The 24943-nt window shown below is 51.0% G+C and overlaps 1 protein-coding gene across 1 annotated transcript in view; it reads left to right on the top strand.

The window, feature by feature from the left end:
* Positions 1 to 21339, top strand: part of SLC25A42 (solute carrier family 25 member 42) — a 30441-nt gene extending 9102 nt beyond the window's left edge. Inside the window, exons 2-8 of the mRNA XM_066268523.1 lie at positions 8692 to 8804; positions 11685 to 11790; positions 14325 to 14350; positions 16480 to 16646; positions 16941 to 17057; positions 17594 to 17745; positions 19226 to 21339. Of these exons, the coding sequence (XP_066124620.1) occupies positions 8724 to 8804; positions 11685 to 11790; positions 14325 to 14350; positions 16480 to 16646; positions 16941 to 17057; positions 17594 to 17745; positions 19226 to 19533 (957 nt within the window). The 5' untranslated portion in view covers positions 8692 to 8723 and the 3' untranslated portion in view covers positions 19534 to 21339. The remainder of the gene's footprint in view (positions 1 to 8691; positions 8805 to 11684; positions 11791 to 14324; positions 14351 to 16479; positions 16647 to 16940; positions 17058 to 17593; positions 17746 to 19225) is intronic.
* The last annotated feature ends 3604 nt before the right edge of the window (positions 21340 to 24943 follow it).

Here is a 24943-nt window from a genome sequence, read left to right as displayed (position 1 = left end):
GCGTCGGACTGGGATGCGGTGGACCCAGGTTCAAGACCCCGAGGTCACCAACTTGAGCGAGGGCTCATCTGGTTTGAGCAAAAGCTCACCATCTTGAGCCCAAGGTCTCTGGCTCAAGCAAGAGGTTACTCAGTCTGCTGAAGGCCTGTGGTCAAGGCACGTATGAGAAAGCAATCAATGAACAACTAAGGTGTCGCAACGAAAAACTGGTGATTGATGCTTCTCATCTCTTTCCGTTACTGTCTGTCCCTGTCTATCCCTCTCTCTGACTCTGTCTCTGTAAAAAAAAAAAAAATGACAATGAGTGTAAAAAAAAGTTCCTTACTTTTATTCCTGTGGTTGGCTTGCACACTGGAAGGGTATTGCAAGGTGGAGAGAGTGACCTATGGGGAGGAGGAAGCTGGAGAGGCAGGAGGACCTGCAGCAGGTGCTGGAGATGCTGGGTCAGGAGAATCAGGATTACCTAAGAAACATGCAGGAGACACTGGAGATGATTCTACCTGTACAACTAGTGCTTGACTTACAACCACGATTGGTTCCGGCAGACTGGTGTAACACAATTTGGTCGTAAGTTGAGTAGGCTATATGTACAGTACTGTGAAATGATATAAAAATCTTTAAGTCAGGCCCTGGCCGGTTGGCTCAGTGGTAGAGCGTCGGCCTGGTGTACAGAAGTCCCGGGTTCAATTCCCGGCCAGGGCACACAGGAGAAACACCCATCTGCTTCTCCACCCCTCCCCCTCTCCTTCCTCTCTGTCTCTCTCTTCCCCTCCCGCAGCCGAGGCTCCACTGGAACAAAGATGGCCCGGGCGCTGGGGATGGCTCCTCGGCCACTGCCCCAGGCGCTAGAGTGGCTCTGGTCACAGCGGAGCGACGCCCCGGAGGGGCAGAGTGACGCCCCGGAGGGGCAGAGTGTCGCCCCCTGGTGGGCGTGCCAGGTGGATCCCGGTCGGGCGCATGCGGGAGTCTGTCTGACTGTCTTTCCCCGTTTCCAGCTTCAGAAAAATACAGAAAAAAAAATCTTTAAGTCATATTTTATCATAATTTTCTTTCATTATTGTTATATATCATAATTTTCTTTGTTCATTTTATGCCATTTGTAACATCTCTATACCATTTTGTTTCTTATTTTTACATTCATCAGGTTTAAGTAAAACACTGCATTACCAGTACAACTGGTTTAATATTTGCAAAGACAATTTCCTCTTGGTAGACATCTTGGGAGGGGTTTGATGAAAAATATCCAAGAAATAAAACACAAATTGCTGTACTGAGTCTGGGATAACAGTTGAAATGGTGCACACGGAGATGGTAGTGCTGCCGGAAGCTGGTCCACACTGTTGTACGCCCAGCTGGGCAACGCTTGTGCTGCCAGACGCGGAGCAGTCGAGGCTAGCGATTATGGTTGTAAAGTCGAATGGTCGTAAGTTGCATAGGTCGTAAGTCGATCAATATTTGTACTCCAGGTGTTTCATCTCGAGAAGCAGCTGATATAGAGGGTACAGGATCTGTTGCAGGCCTCTCTACTTTCTTAAAGAATTGTTCCAGGCTAGTCTGGAAAGCTGATGATGTCTTCTCTTCCAAAATCTGCCTTAACACTTATGTCTCAATTTTTTAAAGTTTTTATGGGAGTGAGCATCATAAACCCAAAACATCCTATGTCGAGACTGTTATAACCTGAGGACTTTCTATGCTCTAGGGATCTCATATAACTAAAATCATACAATATTTATCCTTTTGTGACTGGTGCATTCCACTTAGCATACTGTCCTCAAAGTTCATCCATGTTGTAGCGTGTCAGTGCTTCATTCCTTTTTAAGGCTGAACTACATTCCACTGTGTGGACAGACCGCATTGTGTTAATGTGTATGGATTTCACTTAGACCAGGTCATTAAACACAGTCTTTTGTGTCTGGCTTCTTGCAACTAGCATGATGTTTTCGAGGTTCATCTACATTGCAGCGCAAATCAGTGCTTCATTCCTTGTTATGACTGAGGAATATTCCACTGTATGCATGGATTATGTTTTGTTTATCTGTTTATCCATTGATGGATATTTGGGCTGTTTCTACCTTTTGTTTATTGTGACTAACACTGCTGTGAACCCGGTGTACAGGGATGTTAGAAGACCTGTTTTCAATTTTGGCTTGTGCCCAGGATCAGAATTGCTGAGTCATGTGGTAACTCCACATTCAACTAGTTGAGAAATCTGCAGACTGCTTTCACAGTGGTGGCTGCATCTGCACTCCCTGTGTATGAGGACTCTGGACCCCCTGGACAGGGTTAGGCAGACCTTAGCAGAATGAGTCAGGAGAACATGGTCCTGTTTGGCTCCCTCACTCTAGGTGTGCCACAAAGGCCCTAGGAGCTGGCAAGTGTACTCACCTGGTGAAGGACAGAGCCAGCCTTGACCCTGTGACTGCCTCCCCGATTGCACAGGAGACACTTCCTTGACTGGCGAATAGGGGGAGGTCAAGATGTGACCTTCTACCACTGGACCCATAAGGAACCACAGGGACAACCAATATGACCTGCCCATCAGGGGTGATGAAGCAGGCGTGAGTGGGTGAGGGAAGTGACACTTAGACAGGATCCACATGGGTGGTTTTTAGAGTATTTGTAGTTAAACTTAAGGGTTTTGTTTGTTTTGCTCACATACACTCCCTGATGGTGTGATGGAATGCGGTGGTACCAGCAGTCCTGACAACCTCTTTTCATTTGGGAAGCTTGGTGTAGAGAAGTGGGCATAGGCCATTTGTCCCTTACAGGGACAGGGACATGAATGAGAATGCTATTGAAGGTGAGGCCCTCAAACAGGGGCCTCCTGCCTCCACATCGGTGCCACTTGAGCCTCTCATCCTGAAAAACAGCTCTATGACCTCCAGGTTTCAGTCCCTCCATGAGACCCACCTTCTTGCCTGAGTAACCCTGTAAGTATCCTCTCTAGGCCTCCCTGCCTCATTGCATCCCTCTCATACTGCAGCCCAGAGTGACCCTTGCCTCCCTGAACACATAATCCCTCCCCTTTCTCTGACTGGTCAGCTAGATCTAGCCCCAGGGCCTTTGCACATCCTGTCTCACTGCTTGGAATGCAGCACCTGCCAAACTTTCTACCCACTCCCTGTTTATTCAGGCCTCACTTCCAACACTACCCCTCAGGGAAGCTGGTCCAGGTACCCATTCTTGAGTCTAAGCCCCGTTCACATGGTCTTCTCTCCATTTGCCTCCTTCATAGATTATCACTCCCTGGATTGTCTTGCTTGTTGCATGAAGGTATTCACTGTTGTGCTCCCAGGGCTAGCGGGACCTGGCATGGAGACTGAATGACCATCCCTCCCAGGCAGCTGTTGGGCTTCAGGCAGCACTGGCTGTTCTGACATTACATTGGCCTGGAATCAGCCTCCCTGTGACTCTCTTGAGCTTTCCACCGGGACTCCAGCTCCCAAAAGCTGCACCTCTTTCTTGTGACAGCCTGTGTCAGTGTCCTGTGGCTGCTGTAACAGACTGCCACATATGTGGAGGCTGATAGCAACACGGGTTTATATCTTTCAGTTCTGGAGGTCAGCATCTATAATGGATTTGCAGGGCCATGCCTCTAGAGACCCCAGGAAACAGTCTGTGTCTGGCCTTCTCCGGCTTCCAGAGGCGCCTACACGCACTGGCCAGTGGCCTTTCCTTCACCTGCAAAGCCAGCACTGCAGCATCTTCTCGTCTCTCTGAAGTCTACCTCATCCATCTCATCTCCTTTTCTGACCTTCCTGCGCCTCCCTATCATGAGGATATTGTGGTGACATTGGGGCCATCCTGATAATACAGGATAGTTCCCTCAGCTAAGATATGATCCTTACCTTGATCATATCTGCAGTCATGTTTACCATGTAAGGTAGCATGTTTACAGGTTCCAGGGGTTAGGACAGACGTCTTTGGGGCCTTTATTCAGTCCATCACAGACAGCCCTTTAAAAACTGGAGCAAGGTGGTCCTTACAGCTTCTCCTTTCCAGGACCGTTTCCCTCAGTATCAGGACAAGAGGATTCCGGGACCTTTGGCCTCCAGTCGTGGGTCTCCCAACCTGGTCCTGCTAGCAGTGCCATTCCTCCTGTCTGAGATCCTTTTACCAGGAATGAAGGAGTGAATTCCCCTCAGTGCCCACTGCCCAGGCTCTAGTCCCTGAGTGCCCCTCAGAAGTCTGGGCTGTCACAGGAGCAGCACAGTAAGGATAGGGGTGAAGGGAAGGGGAAGATGTGGGGCAGTAAGGACCAGATGCCTAGCAGGAGCAAGCATCCCACCCTGTACTGCCATACCCCTGCACCCCATACCACCTTCTCCTCCTTTGTCTACAGTACACCATCAGGTTGCAGGCCCCAGGCACACATTGATATCTAACTCTCAAGCTCACCCAATTGGCTCCTGCAGCTGCTGGGATCTTTGGCTTTGCCAGTGCCTTCAGGGGGCCTCTGATGCAGCTAGACCTTCGCATCTGCCTTCCAGTGCACTGGAGTTCCTTCTGGGGAAAGAACATCATTCAGGATGAAATGATGCTCAAGCTGACTGGAGGCCAGGTTCTGTGGGGAATGACATAGCAATGGCTCTGAAGCTTGGTGTCTTTGTGTGTGTCAAGACTGGGGTTCCCTCAGCCCTTGGTCTGGTCAAGCTTCTCCAAGTCTGATTGCCAGATTAGGGAGATAAACCAGCAATACTCTGGTGGTTAATGGCAGCGGTTACCACCATAGTAGTCTCAGGCAAGAACTCTAAGGCAAGGATTCACACTGCCCCAGCCTCCCCATTGGTGAAGCACCCTAGTACTTATTGGTTAAGACTGTCTTGATTAGAGAACACAGGGCAAAGGGATAAAGAAACAATTGCTGCGACTGTGTAGAGCATCTGTCTTTACCCCATTCTCATCCCACATGCAGAACCAGAGCTAGGCTGCAGTGAAGGCCGTGGCCTGAGGCCCTGCACCTGCTCACGCCTAACAACCGCACTCCAAGGAGAAGCCAGAGTCAGAGTGTACCTACCAGGAAGAGCACTGGTCACCCCACAAACCAGGCAGCATGAATCCCTTGCAGGGGGCTCCCAGGGCTGCTGGTACTGTTCCCTGGCCTGTGATACTGGGCCCCTGGCTCAGATGCATATACTGGACAGCATGGAGTCAGGTCACTGGGTCAGCCTCTCAGTAGCCACAGGCATCTGAAATGTGTTTCTAAAGGCAGCACATCCCAGAAATATCTGGATTTCTCAAGGCATTTTTCCAGCTTTCTTTGAAAAATAATTTTAGACTTATAGAAAAGTGACAGAAATAACTGAGAGTCTCTTAACCGTTCACCTAGTTTCCTCCAGTGTTAGCATCTGTGCCAGCACATTAGTTTTCTGAACCAGGAAATTTGCACTGATGCAGCACTCCTGTTGTAGGTACAGGCCTGCAGCAGATCCTGTACCCTCTACATCAGCTGCTTCTCGAGATGAAACACCTGGAGTACAGGGAGAATCATCTCCAGCATCTCCTGCAACACTCCGCACCGATTTCGGGTTTCCCCAGTTTTGCCCTAATGCTCCTGCTCTTGTCCAGGCTTGCACTTGCACTGAGTCCTCTGTCTCCTTAGTCTTCGATCTGCAACAGTTCCTCGGTCTTTCCTTGACCTTCACACATTTGCTGAGAACTTGTCAGTCATTTGTAGTGTGCTTCAGTGTGGTCTATCCAGTGTTTTTTCATGAATAGACTGTGTTTTGGGCAGGAATCGATGTGTGTCCTTCCTCAGAAGCGATGTGTGTCCTTCCCAGTGCCCCCAACATGCTTCTGTGGAATCTCCTCATTTAAGTTACCTGTAGAAATAACGGAAGACTACCCAACTAAGAACAGAGCCTGCTATTCAGACATTGCTAGAGCCAGGGAGCCAGCTGCCACTCCTCCACTGGGCAGAAAGAGACTCAAGGCAGGCTGAGAAGAGAGGGCTTTATGGTGGAGAAGGGAAGGCTTAGGGCCCCCACTGAAGGCTGTTGGCATGGGAAAGCCTATGTGATTGGTTAGGGGGTATGTTTGCATTTTCTGGTTGGTCCTGAATTGAAAGCAGAGCCAAAATTAGGGAGGCCACAGTCACCAACCAAGTCCCAACCGTTTTAGGCTGATTGCTATAGGGGCTGTGGTTTGCACCCTGGCTGGTTGCTATAGAGATCACCAGTGAGAATTCCACCATCATGCATGGTCTGCCCTTTGACCCTATGTATACTGTCTTTCTTACCTGAAGCATGGGGCTGTTTTGTTTTGTTTTTTCGTTTTTAAAATGGAGATATAATTGACATAGAACATTATATTAGTTTTAGGTGTACAACATAGTTATTTTATATTTGTGTATGTTGAGACTCACCACAGTAAGTCTAGTTAACATCCATCGCCTCTCATAATTGCAGATTTTTCCTTGTACTGAAGGTTTTTGGGGGGTGTTTTTGTTCGTTTGTTTTAGTGAAAGGAAGGGAGGTAGAGAGACAGACTCTAGCCAGGAACCGCCTGGCAATCCCCATCTGGGGTCAATGCTCAAATCAACAAAGCTATCCTCGGTGCCTGAGGCCAATACTTAGACCAACCAAGTTATCCTCAGTGCCCAGGGCAACACTCAAACCAATCGAGCCGCTGGCTGTGAGAGGGGAAGAGAGAGAAAAGGGGGAGAAGGAAGTGGAGAGAAGCAGATGGTTGCTTCTCTTGTGTGCCCTGACCAGGGATTGAATGTGGGACATCTGCACACTGGGCCGACGCTCTATCCACTGAGCCACCAACCAGGGCCAACTGAAGGTATTTTTAAGAAACAATCCCAGCCCTGGCCAGATAGCTCAGTTAGTTAGAGCATTGTCCCAAAGCACAGAGGTTGCCACTTTGATTCCCGGTCAGGCGCATACAGGAACAGATTGATGTTCCTGTCTCTTTCTTCCTTACTCAGTCTCTAAAATCAACAAAATAGACATCAATGTGACTTTTTACTGTGATGTTGCCCTTGATCCCCTGGCTGAGGTGGTATCTGTCAGATTATCTGTAAAGCTTCTCTCTTCCCCCTTTCCTTTACCCTTTGGAAGGCAGTTTCAATTTATAGCCCACATCTAAGGGTAGGAAGTCCCTCTCCCCTTCCTGGAGTGCGGGACATCTGCAAAATTATTTGGGATTCTTCTGATGGGAGATTTGTCTCTTCTCGCCCATTTACTTATTTCTTCAATCATTCCTTTATACTAGTGTAGACTTGAGGACATTTTCTTTTTTGGATTATAATCTAGTACTGCTTTATTGATTTTGTTGCTCAGATTGTTCCAGCTGACTTGACTCAATTCCCATGTCCCGTAATCGCACCCCCTTGATTTTGGTTTATCCCTGGCACCTCACGGTGCTCCAGGCTCATACATGTTTCCTGCTCCATCCTGAAAGCAGTTGTTCCTTCCAGAACCAGGCCTGTTTTGAGTAGGAAACAGGGGCAGAGGGCGAATGGAGCAGAATTCCACTTGCGCTTTTTAGAACCTTCTGCACTGACACTGATATGGAATGCCTGGGAGGACCCAGAGGGCTGGAGAGGTTTCCATAGCTTGCTTAGGACATATATGCATTATTTGCATCATTTTATAGGAAAGTATTTTGGTTTATTGGGTAATTTTAAAGCGTGGGAACTGAGACCTCAAAGGACATTGGTGCAGAGTGGCATCTCTGTGATGCCTGACCTTCACCCTTTCTTCCTTGTGGTCTCCTCACTGTGATTTGCTGAGCTTTGCATGTGCTTCCAGTTGGAAGATAAATGTGGGTTTACAACAAAGAATCCTCAAGTATTAAGGTCCTTTGCTATAAGCTCGGCTGCAAAGGGGAGGCAGTCGCTCAGTAAGAAAAAAATTGATTTTCTGCCCTGGCTGGTTAGCTCAGCTTAGAGGGGTCAGCCTTGTGTTTGTATGTCTCAGGTTCAATACCCAGTCAGAGCACACAGGAGAAGCAACCATCTGCTTCTCCACTTGTCTCCTTCCCCCCATCTCTCTCCCCCCTCTCCCCTCCTCTTTCTCTCTCCCCTTTCCCTCTTCCCCACACACATACAGCCGTGACTCAAATGGTTCAAGCAATTTGGCCCCGGATTCTGAGGATGGCTCCATGGTCTCTGCCTCAGGCGCTGAAATAGTTCCATTTGGAGCAATGGAGCAGTGGCCCAAGATGGGCAGAGCACCGCCCCCTAGTGGGCTTGCTAGGTGGATCCCGGTTGGGGCGCATGTGGGAGTCTTTCTGCCTCCCTGTCTCTAACTTAATAATAATAAAAAAAGATTAATTTTCTAAAATTGTTTCTGCGGGCAGAGGCTCAGGTCCAAGCTGACAAGTGGGCATTTGGCTCTGGGCAGGTGGGCCCTCCCACATCTGTGCCTCACAGTCTACTATGCCCCCTGCCTCCTACTCTGTGACCTCACTGTGGTTGCTTAACTTTTCTGAGCCCATCTGCCCAGTTAAAAGGCAGGTGATTCAGAGGCCTGTTTGTGACCATCAAAAAGTCTTTTGTAAATGATTAAGCCATCTGCAGAGGGGACTGTGGCATCTGGATGCTGGTGCAGTGTCCTTCTGCAAGGAGACAAGCACCAGGTTAGGAAAATCACACTCAGACATTTCTGGCTTCAGATGGCTAGGGCATGAGGCAGATGGGTGAGGCCCTTTCTCACCAGGTTCGTGTCCCCTCTTGCTCCTCAGGACCAACTCTCCACTGTCCCCAGCAGCCTGGAATGGGTAATGGTGTGAAGGAAGGTGCGGTGCGGTTGTGTGAGGATGCCGAGGCCATCTTGCCCTCGCCTGTCTCTTCAAAGGCAAGTACCTGGCCTCCCCATGGGTGTTCTCATGGGTCTTTCTCTTGTGCACGTACACCCGTCACAGATCACTGCCCCACACATGAGTGGGACTGCATTGGTGTGACACCATGGGGGGAGATGCTGGCTACCCCATTTGTGATGTGAATTCAGCTCCCCAGCCACCTGGCAAGAAACCAAAGCCTTACCCAAAATTGGCTGGGATGTCAGAAGCCCTTTTTCTCACTCAGAGTAGAGAACATAAAAGAATCAGCAAGCTCGGCGTCAGTCATGAAGAAAAGCCCTGATGGGCCCATCCTAGCTCTTAGGGCACATCTCAGGTAGATCTCAAAGTCTCAAGCTCAAAAGCTGAGGTGGTAATCCTCATAACCCTCCTGACCTTTCCCAAATTCCAGGTGGCCCTGCAAAGCACCAAGCAGGTAGGAGGACTGGTTTATGGGCCGTGTGTGTGGGGCCACTGTCACCGCACCATGTGGGGCAACAAGGGTGAGCCTATAGCAGTTATGTGTGTCCCTCCCAGTTTATTGAACTTCCCAGTAGAGCAAGTGGTAGACTCAACCCCTCTACTGACTGGATGGATCCCAGAAAAAGGCCTGTCTATTATTCCCAGACACACAGTGCCCATCTTCCTCTGGGCACACACTTGACATCAGTCTTGGTCCATTTGATCAGCCTGATGTGGGAGCTACCCTGTAAATCCTGTTTCTTTGGTCAAGAAGCCGAGAGTCTTCTCACAATGCTCACAGGCATGTGGCTCATCTGCGATGGCCCACATCCTCTGTCAGACTCTCTGCCTCGCACTTCATTTGCAGGATCCCTCCATGCGGTGGACAGGGACACGTTGACCTCTTGGTGATACCTATCAGAGCTCTTCAAAGAATAAACTGCTGTGGTCAGTAAGAGGCATTGGAAGCATTGCTGGAAGCAGCAGCAGCCTTCTCTGCTGAGGCAGAAGGTGGACTCACATAGTGTCTGGGAGCCACCTTGAGAGCAGGGTTTAAGGATGTGTCCCAGATGCACAGAACTGGCCTTGAAGTTGTAAGAACCACGGATTGCACAGCAAGTAACCTGCTGAAGGAGGCATGAAGGACACACCAGCTTCTCCCTTACCACCCACAGGCTCATGGGCTATTGTGGCATGTTCTCTTTGCTCATGGTTCACAGAAAGGAAACTGAGGCAGGTAGCTGGTGCTAGTACAACTGAGCTTTCTGGCACCTGACATCCACATCTGTCAAAGCCAACATGACCAGACAAGTAGAAGCTTGCTGTGGGGCCCATAAAAGTCAGAGTCCTCGTGTGAAGCAAGGAGCAGGTGGAACCCTCTGGTGAAGCTCTGCCGCAGAAACACGGGAGGAAAGGCACTGCCCTAGAGCTTGTTCTTTTGGGGAGGGATGGGGTAGGCAGGTGGAGGGGGTGCCAAGCATGAAGGCAAAGGAGCTGGAATCATACAGGGATGGGGCCAGGCTGCAGGGCACACAGCTCCTGGTAGCACCTAGGACACATAAGAGAGGACCTGGGAGTGGGGCCTGAACCAGGAGACATCACTCAGTGAGTCAGAGATGAGGAATGGGAGACCAGAGAGGCCATCCTATGGTCACTGTGGTTAGGACAGAGCCCAAAATCAGGGTTCTGGGCCACTGCTCAGCTAAGCAAACATGGTGAGGGGTTGTCCTGAGCCCCACCACATACACTCATCAAGGCTGCCAGTTTTATGCCCCCTGATGCCCACATGGTCTCCCCTGGTCACATCCTCTCTGGTCTCAGCCTCTACTACTCCATCCTGATTACTGCAGGGGCCACTGCTTCTCTGGTCATAATGAAGATGGCCTACCTTCCATGCTGCTCCATGTCTCTTTGGGCAAAAGCCAGCCTCCTTGGGCTCCCATGTGGACTGGTGACTGCACCTTTATCTGGAGATTTAGTTCATGTCTTGCTCTCTCTGTAGACTGGGGGCCCCATGGGAGCTGGGCCCCCACCTGCTTTACATGTTCCCAGGCCTCTCAGGGCGCCTCGTCAGTGTGGCACTTCATGGGTTCCTGGGATCATTGAACGACTTGACTCTCGCCATTCTTGCTCATTGTGGATCGAGGAAAGATGGGGGCACCTCCAGTCTAGAACGTTCTAAAGTGTTTTCTGCATTTGTTTGTGAGAGTCAGTTGGAGGAGTGGAGTCTCCAATGCAATGTGCTTGCTCAGGGCTCAGATGGACACTTGAGGGAAGAAAGGAGAGCAGTGCAAGGAGGGCTTGGGGAGCCTCCGAAAGCCTGGGGAAGCACTGGCCCGAGGCTGGCCCTGGGAACATGGGGTGCGATCAGCCGCCATCACCATCACCCTCATCTGGCTGAAGAGCCACAGACACCACTCCCTGAAGTCTTGACAGAAAGATGTGGAAAGGAGCCTCTCTGGCACTGGCAGAGTTCTCTTGCCCAACACCCCCTGCCCGTCCTCCTACCACCTGAGGGCCCTCGTGACTTTGCCCTGCAACACTGCACTGCAAGAGTCTTGCATACTTGGGTGGACAGAACCAAGGCATGTGAGTGGAATGGGTCAGGAGTGACTCTTATGTTTGGAGTCAGTCTCATTGTGGGCTTTCTCCACGAACACAGAACCTCACTGGATGGCCCAGACAGTGCATCACCTCTCACGTGGATGGTCCCTATTACCTGGGAAGTTTTCACCGTACCCTGTGAAGGTTCAGTGGTCTCTAGACCAACCACTGTTCACCCAGGGCCTATTGACATTCAAGCCACTGTGCATCTCAGCCCTGGAAGGGGGGCGTGGAGGGATGAGGAAAGGTGATCTTTGCAGTGCCAGCCCCAGGGAGCAAACCCCTCCCCGCCCTCTCTGACAACAGATTGTGTGTTCGTGTGTGTTTTGCAGAGCGATCATAGGCAAGTTCTCAGCTCCCTCTTGTCTGGGGCTCTGGCTGGCGCTCTTGCCAAAACAGCAGTAGCTCCCTTGGACCGAACCAAAATCATCTTCCAAGGTAAATACTGTCTGTGCTTCCATCCATCTGTAATAGAGATGCTGCCTGGCAGTCACCCTCCTTCCCAGCCCCCCAAACTGCCCTGCAAATTGGTTTTTTAAATGCCTCCTAAATGCACTTAGAAACTCTATTAATGTCTTGGGACAGCCGTTACACAGAACCACAAGTAGGCAGCTTGGAACAGGAATTTATTCTCTCACATTTTCAGAAGCCAGGGTTGGTTCTATCTGGAGGCTCTAGGAGAAGAACCTTCCTGCCTTTTCCAGCCCTGGGGGCTCCAGGCATCCTTGGCATGTGGCTGCATCATCCCAGTCTCTACCTTGCCTTCTGTGCCTGTGTCCTCTTCTCTTCTTATAAGGACACCCACCATTAGATTAGGGCTGACCCTACTCCAGTACAGTCTTTATTTAATTTAATGACATCTGCAAAGGCCTTGTTTCTTTCTTTCTTTTTTTTAAGTGAGGGGCAGGGAGGCAGAGGGACAGACTCCCATGTGCACCCTAACCAGGATCCACCCAGCAACCCTGGACTGGGCTGATGCTCTGCCCATCTGGGCTGCTGCTCCATTAGTGCCTGAGGTGAGGCCATGGAGCCACCCTCAGTGCCTGGGGCCAACTTGCTTGAACCATTTGAGCCATGGCTGCAGGAGGGGGAGAAAGAGAGAAAGAGAGAGAGAGATGGAGGGAGGGAGGAGGAAGGGTCAAGAAGCAGATGGCCACTTCTCTTGTGTGCCCTGACCGAGAATCAAATCAGGGACTTCTACATGCTGGGTTGATGATGCTCTACGGCTGAGCCAACCAGCCAGGGCTCCATTTCTGAATAAGGTCAATCACAGGGACTGGGGATGAGGACATAGACATGTCTGTTTTTGTGGTTTTTTTTACAGGGACAGAGAGAGAGTCAGAGAGAGGGATAGATAGGGACAGACAGGAACGGAGCGAGATGAGAAGCATCAATCATCAGTTTTTTGTTGCGAGACCTTAGTTGTTCATTGATTACTTTCTCACATGTGCCTTGACCATGGGCCTTCAGCAGACCAATTAATTCCTTGCTTGAGCCAGCGACCTTGGGTCCAAGCTGGTGAGCTTTTTTGCTCAAGCCAGATGAGCCCATGCTCAAGCTAGCGACCTCGGAGTCTCAAACCTGGATCCTCCGCATCCCAGTCCGACGCTCTATCCACTGCGCCACTGCCTGGTCAGGATGGACATGTCTTTTTAGGGGACACAGTTCAAGAAACCATCTCCCACTCCTTACGGTTAAGCAGGCACAGGGTCCCCTGAAGATAAAGCCTTTCCACCTTGCCGACCGTGGCCAGTGCCTGCTTGGTGCCAAGCAGGAGTGTGATCACAACCTGAGAACCTCTGCTCTTTGGGAAGAGAAGCCCTCCCAATTCCTTGAGCTGGTCCCTAGCCTTTCTGTGCCTCAGTTTCCTTATCAATAGAACGAGGACAGCCTGACCAAGTGATGGCACAGTAGATAAGAACGTCGGACTGGGATGTGGAGGACCCAGGTTCGAGACCCCGAGGTCACCAGCTTGAGCCCAAGGTCACTGGCTTGAGCAAGGGGTTACTCGGTCTACTGTAGCCCCCTGGTCAAGGCACATATGAGAAAGCAATCAATGAACAACTAAGGTGTTGCAACAAAGAATTGATGTTTTTCATCTCTCTCCCTTCCTGTTTGTCTGTCCCTATCTGTTCCTCTCTCTGACTCTCTCTGTTTCTGCCATACACACACACACAAAAAAAAAAATAGAACAAGGACAATAACATCAACCCCCTCCCTAAGGCTGTTGGAAGGGAAGGCATGAACTAATCTCTCTATGTTCATTCCCCCATGTCAGCTGCGTTTTTATCCAGAGTTGTGTGTTACTCTACAGGCATGCAGATGAAAGTGCAGGGGTGTCCCAGGAATATAGCAGAAGCTCAGGAAGTGAGGAGGGGAGGCTGCAAGACCCAGACCCCTCATGACCTGTGTTTCTGGATCCTTCTGGCCCCCATGGCTCCAGCCCTTGGTGACAGTGCACAAAGGAACAGGGGAGTGAGCCAGGCAGCTAGGGAAGGTGAGAGAGGCAGGTTAGGGGTTCCTATATTGGGCCATTGAGAAGCAAGGGCAGACCCCAGACAGAGACCTCCTGGCCTTGTCCTGTGGGATTTTGAGCTCCTGGACTGATCCCCACACAGATAATGGCTCTGATACCTTCCCCGAAGGAGTTTGGTTGAGTGGGAACCCCAGGGCATGTCCTTCCACAGGCCACATGGGAGCCCCTCACTGTCTTGGGGGTCATATGGCAGTTCATCTCCCCCTGCCTGGAGACAAGGTGGCATGCAGAGGGGCAAGATACAGGAGGTGAGGAGGTTCCTAGGAGGAGAATGACCCTGCTCAGGACACTACCCTCTTAGCCCTTTTGGGGAGAGCATTCTCAGGGGCTGCTATCATTCCCCCGCTCAGATCACTTTCCTGCAGTGGGGGCCATGCAGACTGGGGGTGTCCTGTCCTTCACATCTAATGATCTGTGTTGTGTTTTTTATTTTCAGTGTCTTCAAAAAGATTTTCTGCCAAGGTAAGCCACTATCTCACCAACTCCTGGCTCTGGGACTGTCACTAACTGCCTGCTGGGCTCACAGTAGGCCATGGAGGCCTGGGCGGGGGCAGGGGAGAGTTGGGGGTGATGCTTTCTCCTCTGGTTTCCCCCCAGGATGGTCCCCAGGAACCCAGGTGACCAAGGCCTCCCCTGACAGGCCCCAGGGCTGGGATCACCTATCCTGGCACCCTGAGCTCTGCCTGGATGAAGCCCACCCTGGGAATTGACAGGAGATGCCTGTCTTTGTGGTGGTGGTGAGGGGACTTGGCATTTTTTTAAATTAATTTTATTTATTTATTCATTTTAGAGGGGGGAGAGAGAGAGAGAGAAAGAGAGAGAGAGAGAAGGGGGGGAGGAGCAGGAAGCTTCAACTCCCATATGTCCCTTGACTGGGCAAGGCCAGGGTTTTGAACCAGCAACCTCAGCATTCCAGGTCAACGCTTTATCCACTGCGCCACCACAGGTCAGGCAGGACTTGGCATTTTAAACCCGTTTTCATATTTGATTTTTTTAAACAGATCAGGTGTTACTTAATAAAAGAAGAAAAAGGTTTTTTTTATTTAGAAATTAAATATATGGGCCCTTGCCAGTTGGCTGTGTATAGAGAGTCGGCCTGGCATATGGCTGTCCCAGGTTCAATTCCTAGTCAGGGCACACAAGAGAAGCGACCATTTACTTCTCTTCCTCTTCTCCTCCTGCAGTCAGTGGCTCAGCGGGTTCGAGTGTTGGCCCCGGGTGCTGAGTGGCCTCAAGCGCTGAGGATAGCTCAGTTGAATTGAGCATTGGCCCAAGTTGGGGGTTCCTGGGTAGATCCTGGTCAGTGCATGCGAGAGTCTGTCTCACTATCTCCCCTCTTCTCACTTAAAAAACATAAACATATTTTATTTATTTTTTTAAATAAATAAAAATAGAAATTGCCTGACCAGGTGGTGGTACAATGGATAGAGTGTCGGCCTGGGACACTGAGGACCCAGGTTTGAAACCCCAAGGTTGCCGGCTTGAAGCACTGGGTCACTGGCTTCAGCATGAGATCATAGACATGACCCCATGGTCGCTGGCTTGAGCCCAAAGGTTGGTGGCTTGAGTAAGGGGTCATTAACTGGGCTGGAACCCCTGGTCAAGGCACATATGAATAAGCAGTTAATGAACAACTAAGATGCTGCAGTGAAGAATTGATGCTTCTCATCTCTCTCCCTTCCTATCTATCTCTCAATCTCTAAAAAGAAAAAAAAGAAAAGAAAAAAATTAAATTGGGGCCCTGGCCGGTTGGCTCAGTGGTAGAGCGTCGGCCTGGCGTGCAGAAGTCCCAGGTTCGATTCCCGGCCAGGGCACACAGGAGAAGCGCCCATCTGCTTCTCTACCCCTCCCCCTCTCCTTCCTCTCTGTCTCTCTCTTCCCCTCCCGCAGCCGAGGCTCCATTGGAGCAAAGATGGCCCAGGCGCTGGGGATGGCTCCTTGGCCTCTGCCCCAGGCGCTAGAGTGGCTCTGGTTGCGGTGGAGCGACGCCCCGGAGGGGCAGAGCATCGCCCCTGGTGGGCAGAGTGTCGCCCCTGGTGGGCGTGCCAGGTGGATCCCAGTCGAGCGCATGTGGGAGTCTGTCTGACTGTCTCTCCCCATTTCCAGCTTCAGAAAAATACAAAAAAAAAAAAAATTAAATTGGTTTGAGCATCACCCCAATATACAGGGCACATACAGAAACAGATCAATGATGTTTCTTTCTCCCCCTTCCTCTCTTTCTAAAATCAATAAATAAATTTTTTAAAAAGTTAAATTTAATGGGATGACATTGCCCTCTACTGGGTATCTACCCAAAATCTTCAAAAACACTTGTATGCAAAGAATATTTTTAAAAGCTAGTCTACCAGACAAACATGAACAAAACACTCTCTGTGTGGGGTTCTGAGCCTGCTTTGCAAACCTGGTCTTCCCTTCTCACTTTTCAATTCCCAGGGTTGGAGCTGGGGGTGGGCAGAGACTGCCACTGGTAAGGTGGGGCCGCGGGTACAGGGCTGGAGGAAGTAAAAAGAGATGTTCACGGAGTGGGGAGGAGAAGGACAGGTGGAGTGGGAAAGAGGCAGGTAGATGTGTTGACCTTGCCCCCCCTCCAGGAGGCTTTCCGGCTGCTCTACTTCACCTACCTCCACGAGGGCTTCCTCAGCCTGTGGCGCGGGAACTCGGCCACCATGGTGCGCGTGGTGCCCTATGCCGCCATTCAGTTCAGCGCACACGAGGAGTACAAGCGAGTCCTGGGCCACTACTACGGCTTCCGCGGAGAGTGAGGCCCCTGCCCCTCCAACCTGCTCAACTGTCTCCTGTCCCCCTGCTCTCCTGTCTTTCTTTCACATGCTCACCATGTCAGAACCCAGGTCCCAGGAAGGCCACAATGGAAGGTCCCTATCTCTCATTGATTGAATCGTCCACCCGAGAGGCCCCAGCTACTCAGCTACCAGGAAGCCAACTTGCCTGTCTTTGGTTCCCCAACACAGCCCTGTGGGCCTCGGGCTGGGCTTCCCTCCTTCAGGCCTTGGGGTCTCACCATTTCTCCTTTTCCCCTTCTCCCCATTTTCAGAGCCCTGCCCCCTTGGCCTCGCCTTCTCGCAGGGGCACTCGCTGGAACCACAGCTGCTTCACTCACCTACCCCCTGGACCTGGTCCGCGCTCGCATGGCTGTGACCCCGAAGGAAATGTGAGTCCCACCGTGGTGACCTTCACACCAACCCTCTGTGTCCAGTAGGGCCACCAGGTTGAATCCCTTTATCATCCCCTTGGGTTTGGGTCTGGGCCTCTGTGTCTAGCCCACAGAGAAAGCTATAGTGTCAACACCAGCCATGTAGACCCTGCCTGGTACAAGGGGGCAGGGCAGGCCAGACGTGGCATTCTGCAGCTGTTCCAAAAAGTTCTTTATGCCTGGGGGTTGATTCTGCTTCCATCAAACTAGAAGCTTCCATAAAATGGTCACAGATGCATTAAAAACGCACAGGAATGAGAATCAAGGGCTGAGCACCCTGGTAATCCCAGTGGTGAAGTCAGAATATGGCCTTGGGCACCCATTTCCCCCTCTGATGCCAAAACTTTTGCGAGGAGATTATGTTCCTCAAAGACAGAAATTGTCAGCATCTAGACCTGCCCTCCCCCCACTGTGATGCAGTAGCAGAGAATTAGGGCAGTGGCCCTCCCTGTGCAGAGTTCACAAAGCACCCACCAATCCCTTTGCCCTGGCAGGTATAGCAACATCTTCCACGTCTTCATCCGCATCTCCCGGGAAGAGGGGCTGAAGACCCTCTACCATGGCTTCACGCCCACGGTGCTGGGGGTCATCCCTTATGCTGGGCTGAGCTTCTTCACATATGAGACACTCAAGAGCCTGCACAGAGGTGAGGAGGGCGCGGGCAGCACCCACCAGTCACACAGATAGAGGCTAGGCACTAAGACCTCGGGTCAGGCAGGCTGGGAGCTCAAGGTCTGAACCAAGAGAAGACACATGACATCAGGCCACCCCTGAGTAATCCAGACTCACAACCTTTAATGCCTGGTTTTAAAAGCAGCCTTATAAAGTCCAGTGTGTTGCCCAGAATTTGGTGGTCCCTTGTGCAACCACAGGCATCTACACAAAGCCAGTGAGTATCCTAGATGGAGGAGGAATGCTCTCTTGTGTTTTGGTAATTTTGAAAGATTTGAAAAGTATAGACTAGAACTATCACCACCCTCCCAAATGCCTGCCGCTTCCTTTCCATGGTTGGGAATACTTGTGCACTTATATGTGGCTGGAACAACGCCTTGGCTTGTTTCCTGGTTATAAAAAGTAGAGTTGAGCCTGACCTATGGTGGTGCAGTGGATAAAGTGTCGACCTGGAAATGCTGAGGTCGCTGGTTCGAAACCCTGGGCTTGCCTGGTCAAGGCACATATGGGAGTTGATGCTTCCAGCTCCTCCCCCTTCTCTCTCTCTCTGTCTCTCTCCTCTCTCTCTCTCTCTCTCTGTCTCTCTCTCTCTCTCTCTCTCTCTGTCCCTCTCCTCTCTAAAAATGAATAAATTTTAAAAAAAAATTATAAAAAAAAAAAAAAGAGTTGAGTCACCTCCCACCTGGGTAATACAGTTGTGCCTCAGCTCATACTGAGTCTCTTCTGTAGTATCAGGATGAGCCTGTAGCTCATCCCTTTAGTTAGCCCTTGGGTGGGCCTCCCCCCGGGGAAGGTCAGAAGAGGGGCAATTAGGCAGGTTGCAGATTTTCTGTGATAAGTGGCCATCCAGGACTGCTTCCTCGTGGGGGTGTCAGACCCTTTTTTGGTTTTATTCTTTCGGGTGCTGCACTTGCCCTGGGGCCCTGATGTTTTCCCAAGTGATGAGTGAACAGTAGTGTCTCCCCATGTTTAATTCCTAGTTATAAATTTACAGCCCATGTTTGGAGAACCCCTATTGATGGGGTGCACATCTTCGGTCCCTTTGGAACCAGGAGGCAGTGCTGGATGTTCATGTTCTGTTTGCTCTCAGGCCTCTGCACAGGGGACCATGGCTAGGAAGGGGTTGTGGACCCTTGACGTCTTTACTAGAGGGAAAACAGGAGTAATTCAATGGAAGCTTATTCTGGGTCTTCGGACTTGGTTATATGATTTGTGGTGCTATTCTGTCTTTTAAAAAAATCCTTTTCTCAGTTTTAAAAAATAACCAAGAGGTGATGAAGTGTCCCAGGTGGGAAGGCGCAGGGGACACTCCCCCCCCACACACACACACACACTCACACACCCCGTCAGGTCCTGAAATGCAGGGACTGCAGGAGCACATGGTGCGGCGCTGTCTGGCTGTGGGGTGCGCTCCCTAGCAGTGCCCTCACAGCCCCTCCTGACCCTTCCTGCAGAGTACAGCGGTCATCGGCAGCCCTACCCCTTCGAGCGCATGATCTTCGGGGCCTGCGCAGGCCTCATCGGGCAGTCGGCCTCATACCCGCTGGACGTGGTGCGGAGGCGCATGCAGACAGCGGGCGTCAGAGGCCACGCGCGCGCCTCCATCGTCAGCACACTGCGCGCCATTGTGCGGGAGGAGGGCGCCGTGCGTGGCCTTTACAAGGGCCTGAGCATGAACTGGCTCAAGGGCCCTATTGCCGTGGGCATCAGCTTTACCACCTTTGACCTCATGCAGATCCTGCTGCGGCGCCTGCAGAGCTAGGGGTACACACTTGGCTGCTGTTGGGACAGGGAGCCACGCTCCAGCACACTGAGGACCGAGGATCGCTGACCCTTAATGTTTGGAGCCTGGGGAGTGAGGGGGTGCTTGGTTCTACCCCAGAGCCACGTGGGAGTGCCTTGTGAAACAAGCAGGTGGGCCAGGGGGCCTGGCTCTGTGCCCATAGGTCCACAAGAAAAGCCAGCAGCTCTTGAAGTGCAGTGTTGGGAAGTGGGAGAGCCTGTCACCTCTCTCCTCTCCTACCTGGGGCTGGCTCTGCCTCCAGGAGGTGGTCCCCTAAATGCCCTGATGGGGAAGTGACCAGCACCACCTCCTGGTGCTGTGTCTTTGGACACGCTCCCATTCTAGTGACCCTGTCCCCACTGGGCTCAGAGCCAGACTAAGCCTTCCCCTTTTTGGCCCCTGTCTATGCTCAGGGTGGAGGAGCCAGAGAGTGTGGGAGAGGCCTGGCCTCCCTGTCCACAATGGGACCAGTCTCCTGCTCAGCTGTGGCTATAATGCAGCCTGTGGTCTGCCCTGACCCTCCCCAACCCACCCTTGTCCTGCCTTTACTTACCAAGTGACATGATTCCTCAGTCCCCAGAGCCTTCTGCCAGAGCCTATCTGGGCAGTGGCCTTCTCCAAGTGTTATTCTGATAGTGACTCACACAAAGGTGGGACCCTGGAACCAGTCTTCCTCTCTGTTGCCTACCCTACAGATGAACCCATAGAAGTGGTACCCCAGGTCCTGACCCTCTACCCACAGGCCAGTGGCTTCTGGGAGAACCCGTAGCATCTGGCACATCCTTGAGGCCTCCCCACCTGAGAGGCACTGGGCCTGGACACAAAGCAATTTAAGGCTTACAGGGTTGTCTGATTTCCATGAATGGAGTATATGGGGGTGCCTGGCAGCTTTGATCCTTCCCAAATGGGAGGTGCAACAGTGTATGGCCTGGGGTGGGAAGCTCAGAAGAGTTGAGCTACCACAGGCACTTCCAGGGAGCTGATCTCATAGAGAACTTCCTGGGGCCCCTGGATGTCACAAGGACTCAGAAACACCCCTTTCTAATGACATTTAGAGTTTTGTAGCTTTTTTATTTTAAAATTTGGCTGACCTTGAGTTTCTAACCTTCCTGATTTGGTTCCAGGACAAGGTTGGCCCAGCCCCATGTGTATGACATGATCTGTGTGCTTGCTCCACATGCATTTCCAGTCATGACTTTTCATTTCCTAACTTTATTTTGTTCTGGGTCTGTTCTTGCCTTGGACTTGTGGAGTGACCTTCGTTGCATGTGTCCAGCGACCTGCCCTGGTATCATTTCCAGATTCTTGTCCCCAGGGGCCCAAACAGCCTGTGATGGCTATCCTCCTCTTCCAGCCTTGCCCAGCACACAGGAGGGGCAGGGGCACCCCTTGCAGGGAGACAGGATGGGGGTCCAAGGGCGAGAGAGAACATCAAGGACTATGGGTACACTCTAGGCAGGTGAGACCAGGGGGCTGGTTGGGCAGCACCATCTGAGCTGCAGGCTGGGCAGAAGCAGGAGTGTCCTCTAGGTCCTGATGGCCTGTGTGCCTCCCCAGAGCGGCTCCCAGCCCAGTGGAACTTGGCAGTGCCATCCCCACCCCACCCCCAGCCCTACACACAGCTGGGCCAGCACCCTCTGCAGTCATATCCCTCTCCCACCTGCTGCCTGTCCTGGTCTGGAGCTGTTTTGATGCCATGAAGACACTTTGTTTATATATAATGTTTATATATTTTAAAGATTTGTGCCAAGAGAGTATATTTAATAAAAATTAAAATGACTTTTCCTCCTGCCCATGCCTTTTTCTTAGCTCTGATGCCCACCTACTGTGAACTAAAAACAGGGTTGGAGTTATTTTGACACTTTTTGAATAAAGTCATAAATAAAACTTTTTAAGAATATAATTGTCTGAATTTTTTTTTTTTTTCACAGAGTTAGAGAGAGGGACAGATAGGGACAGACAGGAAGGGAGAGAGATGAGAAGCATCAATTCTTTGTTGCAGCACATTAGTAGTTCATTATTGCTTTCTCATCTGTGCCTTGACTGGGGGACTGCAGTAGAGCGAATGACCCCTTGCTCAAGCCAGCAACCATAGAGTCATGTCTGTGACCTCTTGCTCAAGCTGGTGAGCCCATGCTCAAGTCGGATGAGCCCGCACTCAAGCTGGTGACCTCGAGTTTCAAACTTGGGTCCTCTGCGTCCCAGTCCAACGCTCTGTCCACTGCGCCACTGCCTGTTCAGGCTAAATGTTTGAATTAATTTATACTATAATTTTCTAGAAAATGCAAACTGCAGGAAAGGATTTTTCAAGTAGGTGGGTCTCCCAGTTCCTTCTGCAGGGATGCCTGTGATTAGTTCATTGTGCTTCTTTGCAGAGATCCTGTGCATACACTGCCTTTGGGGCTGCCAGTCAGGCTGGGCCACGTCCTGTTCAAGCCCGGTCTGAGGTTTCTTACACCCTGTCTTTCACGTGTTGGGGGCTCCAGTCCACAGCTAGATGAGGTCTTGGGTGTGAGTGTTGCCATCTTCCAGTGCAGGAGGGTGAAGCCACCGGAGGTGTGTCTCACAGTAGCCATGGCATTCAGGGCATGCCAACCAGAGGGAGGAACTGGGAGCCTTGTGTGTAGGTAGTGAGCGACATGGTATTTGCTTACTATTTAACCCCATTTACTTATTTCTGGCCAGCTTTTTGCAGTCAGAAATAACACAGTGACTGCCACCTGGCTCCTACACCCACAAGGGAGACTCTTAAGTTGTGTTCCTGAGGGACCAGCCAGCTGTGGCGTTACCTCGTCCAGGTACTGCCAAACTACTCCCCACCGCAGTTGTGTGAACTTAGGGACCCACAGTTGTGCAGGGTTCGGGCCACACCCTAGCAGGTGGCCTCCGACTCCCCATTTGCGGGTGTCATATGGTACCTCCTTGCTGTTTTAGTCACATCTTCCTGTAATCCCTTGTAAAGCTGGGCATCTCTACATGATTGTTTTCCATTTATTTCCCTTCTCTTAATCATTCTATACACTGTAGCCCAAATCAGCAGGCCTCGTAGAGAGGTGAGGTGTTCTTGAGTGACGGAAGCAGGAATCTTTTTTGTGCCCCAGCAAGACAGCAACAGGTGTGACCCACACGGAAGCAGCTGCAGCTTCTTCACGCAACTCCCTCCAGCCCCCGTGTGCAATGGGCCTCGTGCACCTCCAGGGAGGAGTGAGTCAAGATTCCCAGACTGAGTCTACCCTGGAGAGCTATACTTGGGACAGGCAACATGATGGGTTATTCTGCTCTGGCTCTTAATGTGAAACATCTAAAATTACACTGTGAAGCCCAGGGGAGGAATTCTGGAGGGCAACTGAGAGAGGGAAAGACCCCACCAGGGTACTGGGGAAAACCACTGAGGCCTGGGAATTCTCTGGAGGGTGGTTGTTAGGCAGCAACCCCAACTGGCAATGTGGAGTCATAGAGGGTGTTTGAGCACATGAGGGAAGATGGAGGGAGACCTCAGGCAGGAAGCTAGGCTGGGGTCTGACCGAGGAGATGGATACAGGGTCTATAGGCTGAAATTCCCAAGGACTCTAAGGGGTGGAACCAAGAGCACCCCAGGCAGGTCTTAATTGGAGAACCTACCTTCAACCTGGGAGACCAGACCCAAACTCAAGTCTCTTGTGTCTTCTTAGGAAATTGTTACCTCCAGATGACTTTTGATAATCCCTAGTGTTCCCTTAAGATCTTAATTGTCTTTGCCTTACTTTGACTTCTGCCTTTTCCGCTTGTGTAGTTTACAACAGCATTGTGGGGGGCCTAGATCCTGGCTATCTTATCTCCTAGGCTGTTACGGACTGATGTCTCCCCCAACTCCCAAGATTCCTATGTTGAACTCTAAAGCCAATGCGGTGGTGTCAGGAGGTAGGGTTTGAGGAGGTGCTTCGGATCTGGTGAGGTCCTGAGGGTGGGGCCTGCACAATGGAATTGGTGCCCTTAAAGAAGTCATGCCAAAGAGTTGGCTCCCCTCTCCATCCTCTATATGAGAAGTGGCATCTACAACTTGGAAGTGTGTCCTCTCCTGGCCATGGCAGTGCCCTAATCTTGGACTTCCTGCCTCCAGACAGAAACCAGTTTCCTTTGTCAGCCACCTAGGCTATATAACATTTTGTTATAGCAGCCAGACGGATGAAGCCACTGGCAAAGTGATCTTTGTCTAAGCCATGGTCCATATTGCTCTTCCCAGCTGTCCTATCAGACTGTGTGTGGCAGGAAGTCTGGGTTTTTCCCTCTCCGGTGCTGGGCACCCTTCAAACCCCTCATGCTCCCTAATCAACATGGTTCAACTAGGGAATGAGGGGTCTTGGGTTGGCAATCAGTTCCTCACAAAGCCCCTTTCTCGCTGCGGGGAGGAGCTGTGTGCAAGGGAACAAGCAGCTGTGGCCAAGCAGCATGGTGGCAGGGGAGGTGGGGACCATCTTTGGATCAGGGTGTTTTTGAAGATGTTGAGACAGGTTTCTCCTCTGGCTATGAGGAGAAAGAGAAGGGTAACAGAAAAGATGGAGCTGCTGGAACTGAGAGGCTGTAGAGCACTGGACACGATGGCCAAGATGCCAAGGGCCATATAAATAAAACGGGTTTGCTGACAAATGTGGGACCGAGTAAGGATAGAGGGGAGGGACGACAGGAGCCTGTGGGGAGGGAGGGCAGGGGGGCGACCAGGCAGGCAGTGACTGGTGGGGAAGCAGCAAGAGCAGGTCTGAGGACTTGACAAAGTGAGATCATTCCAAATGCACATGGACACATCATGAGGTCTTTTCTTTGCACTGGTTCTTTCCTTGGCTGACTTCAGTTAAAGATTTGTTTTGTGGGGTTTTCTTTTCTTCAGCTGGTTTGGAAATTAGTCTGTTTCTTGTGATGTAGTTTCTCAGCCTCAGCACTACTGCTATCTGGGGCCAGGCTGTTCTATGTTGGGGGCTATCCTGGGCAATGTGGGGTGTTGTGCATCGTCCTGGCCTACACCCACCAGATGCCATTAGCTCCCTCTCCAGTTGTGACAATCAAAAATGTCCCTAAACATTGACTAGTGTCACTTTGGGGTAGACTCCTCTACTCCTGGGAGCAGCACCATTATGTGGTAGCTGCCACTGACATGTCAACAAAAACTAAAATACTTATCTTCCCCCTGAAAACACAGGATCCCTGCCACCACTTCCCATCTTCCCTATTCTTCTTACCGTGGTTCTACCTTTTGGGTTTTTGAAAAATATTTTTATTTATTCATTTTAGAGAAGAGAGAAAGAGAGATAAGGGAGGAGGAGCAGGAAGCATCAACTCCCTTATGTGCCTTGACCAGGCAAGCCCAGGGTTTTGAACCGGCGACCTCAGCACTCAGGTCAACACTTGATCCACT

This window comes from Saccopteryx bilineata, chromosome 1 (assembly GCF_036850765.1).
Source record: "Saccopteryx bilineata isolate mSacBil1 chromosome 1, mSacBil1_pri_phased_curated, whole genome shotgun sequence".
NCBI lineage: Eukaryota > Metazoa > Chordata > Mammalia > Chiroptera > Emballonuridae > Saccopteryx > Saccopteryx bilineata.
The sequence above is the reverse complement of the archived record's forward strand: the minus strand, read 5'-3'. Positions and strand labels throughout refer to the sequence as shown.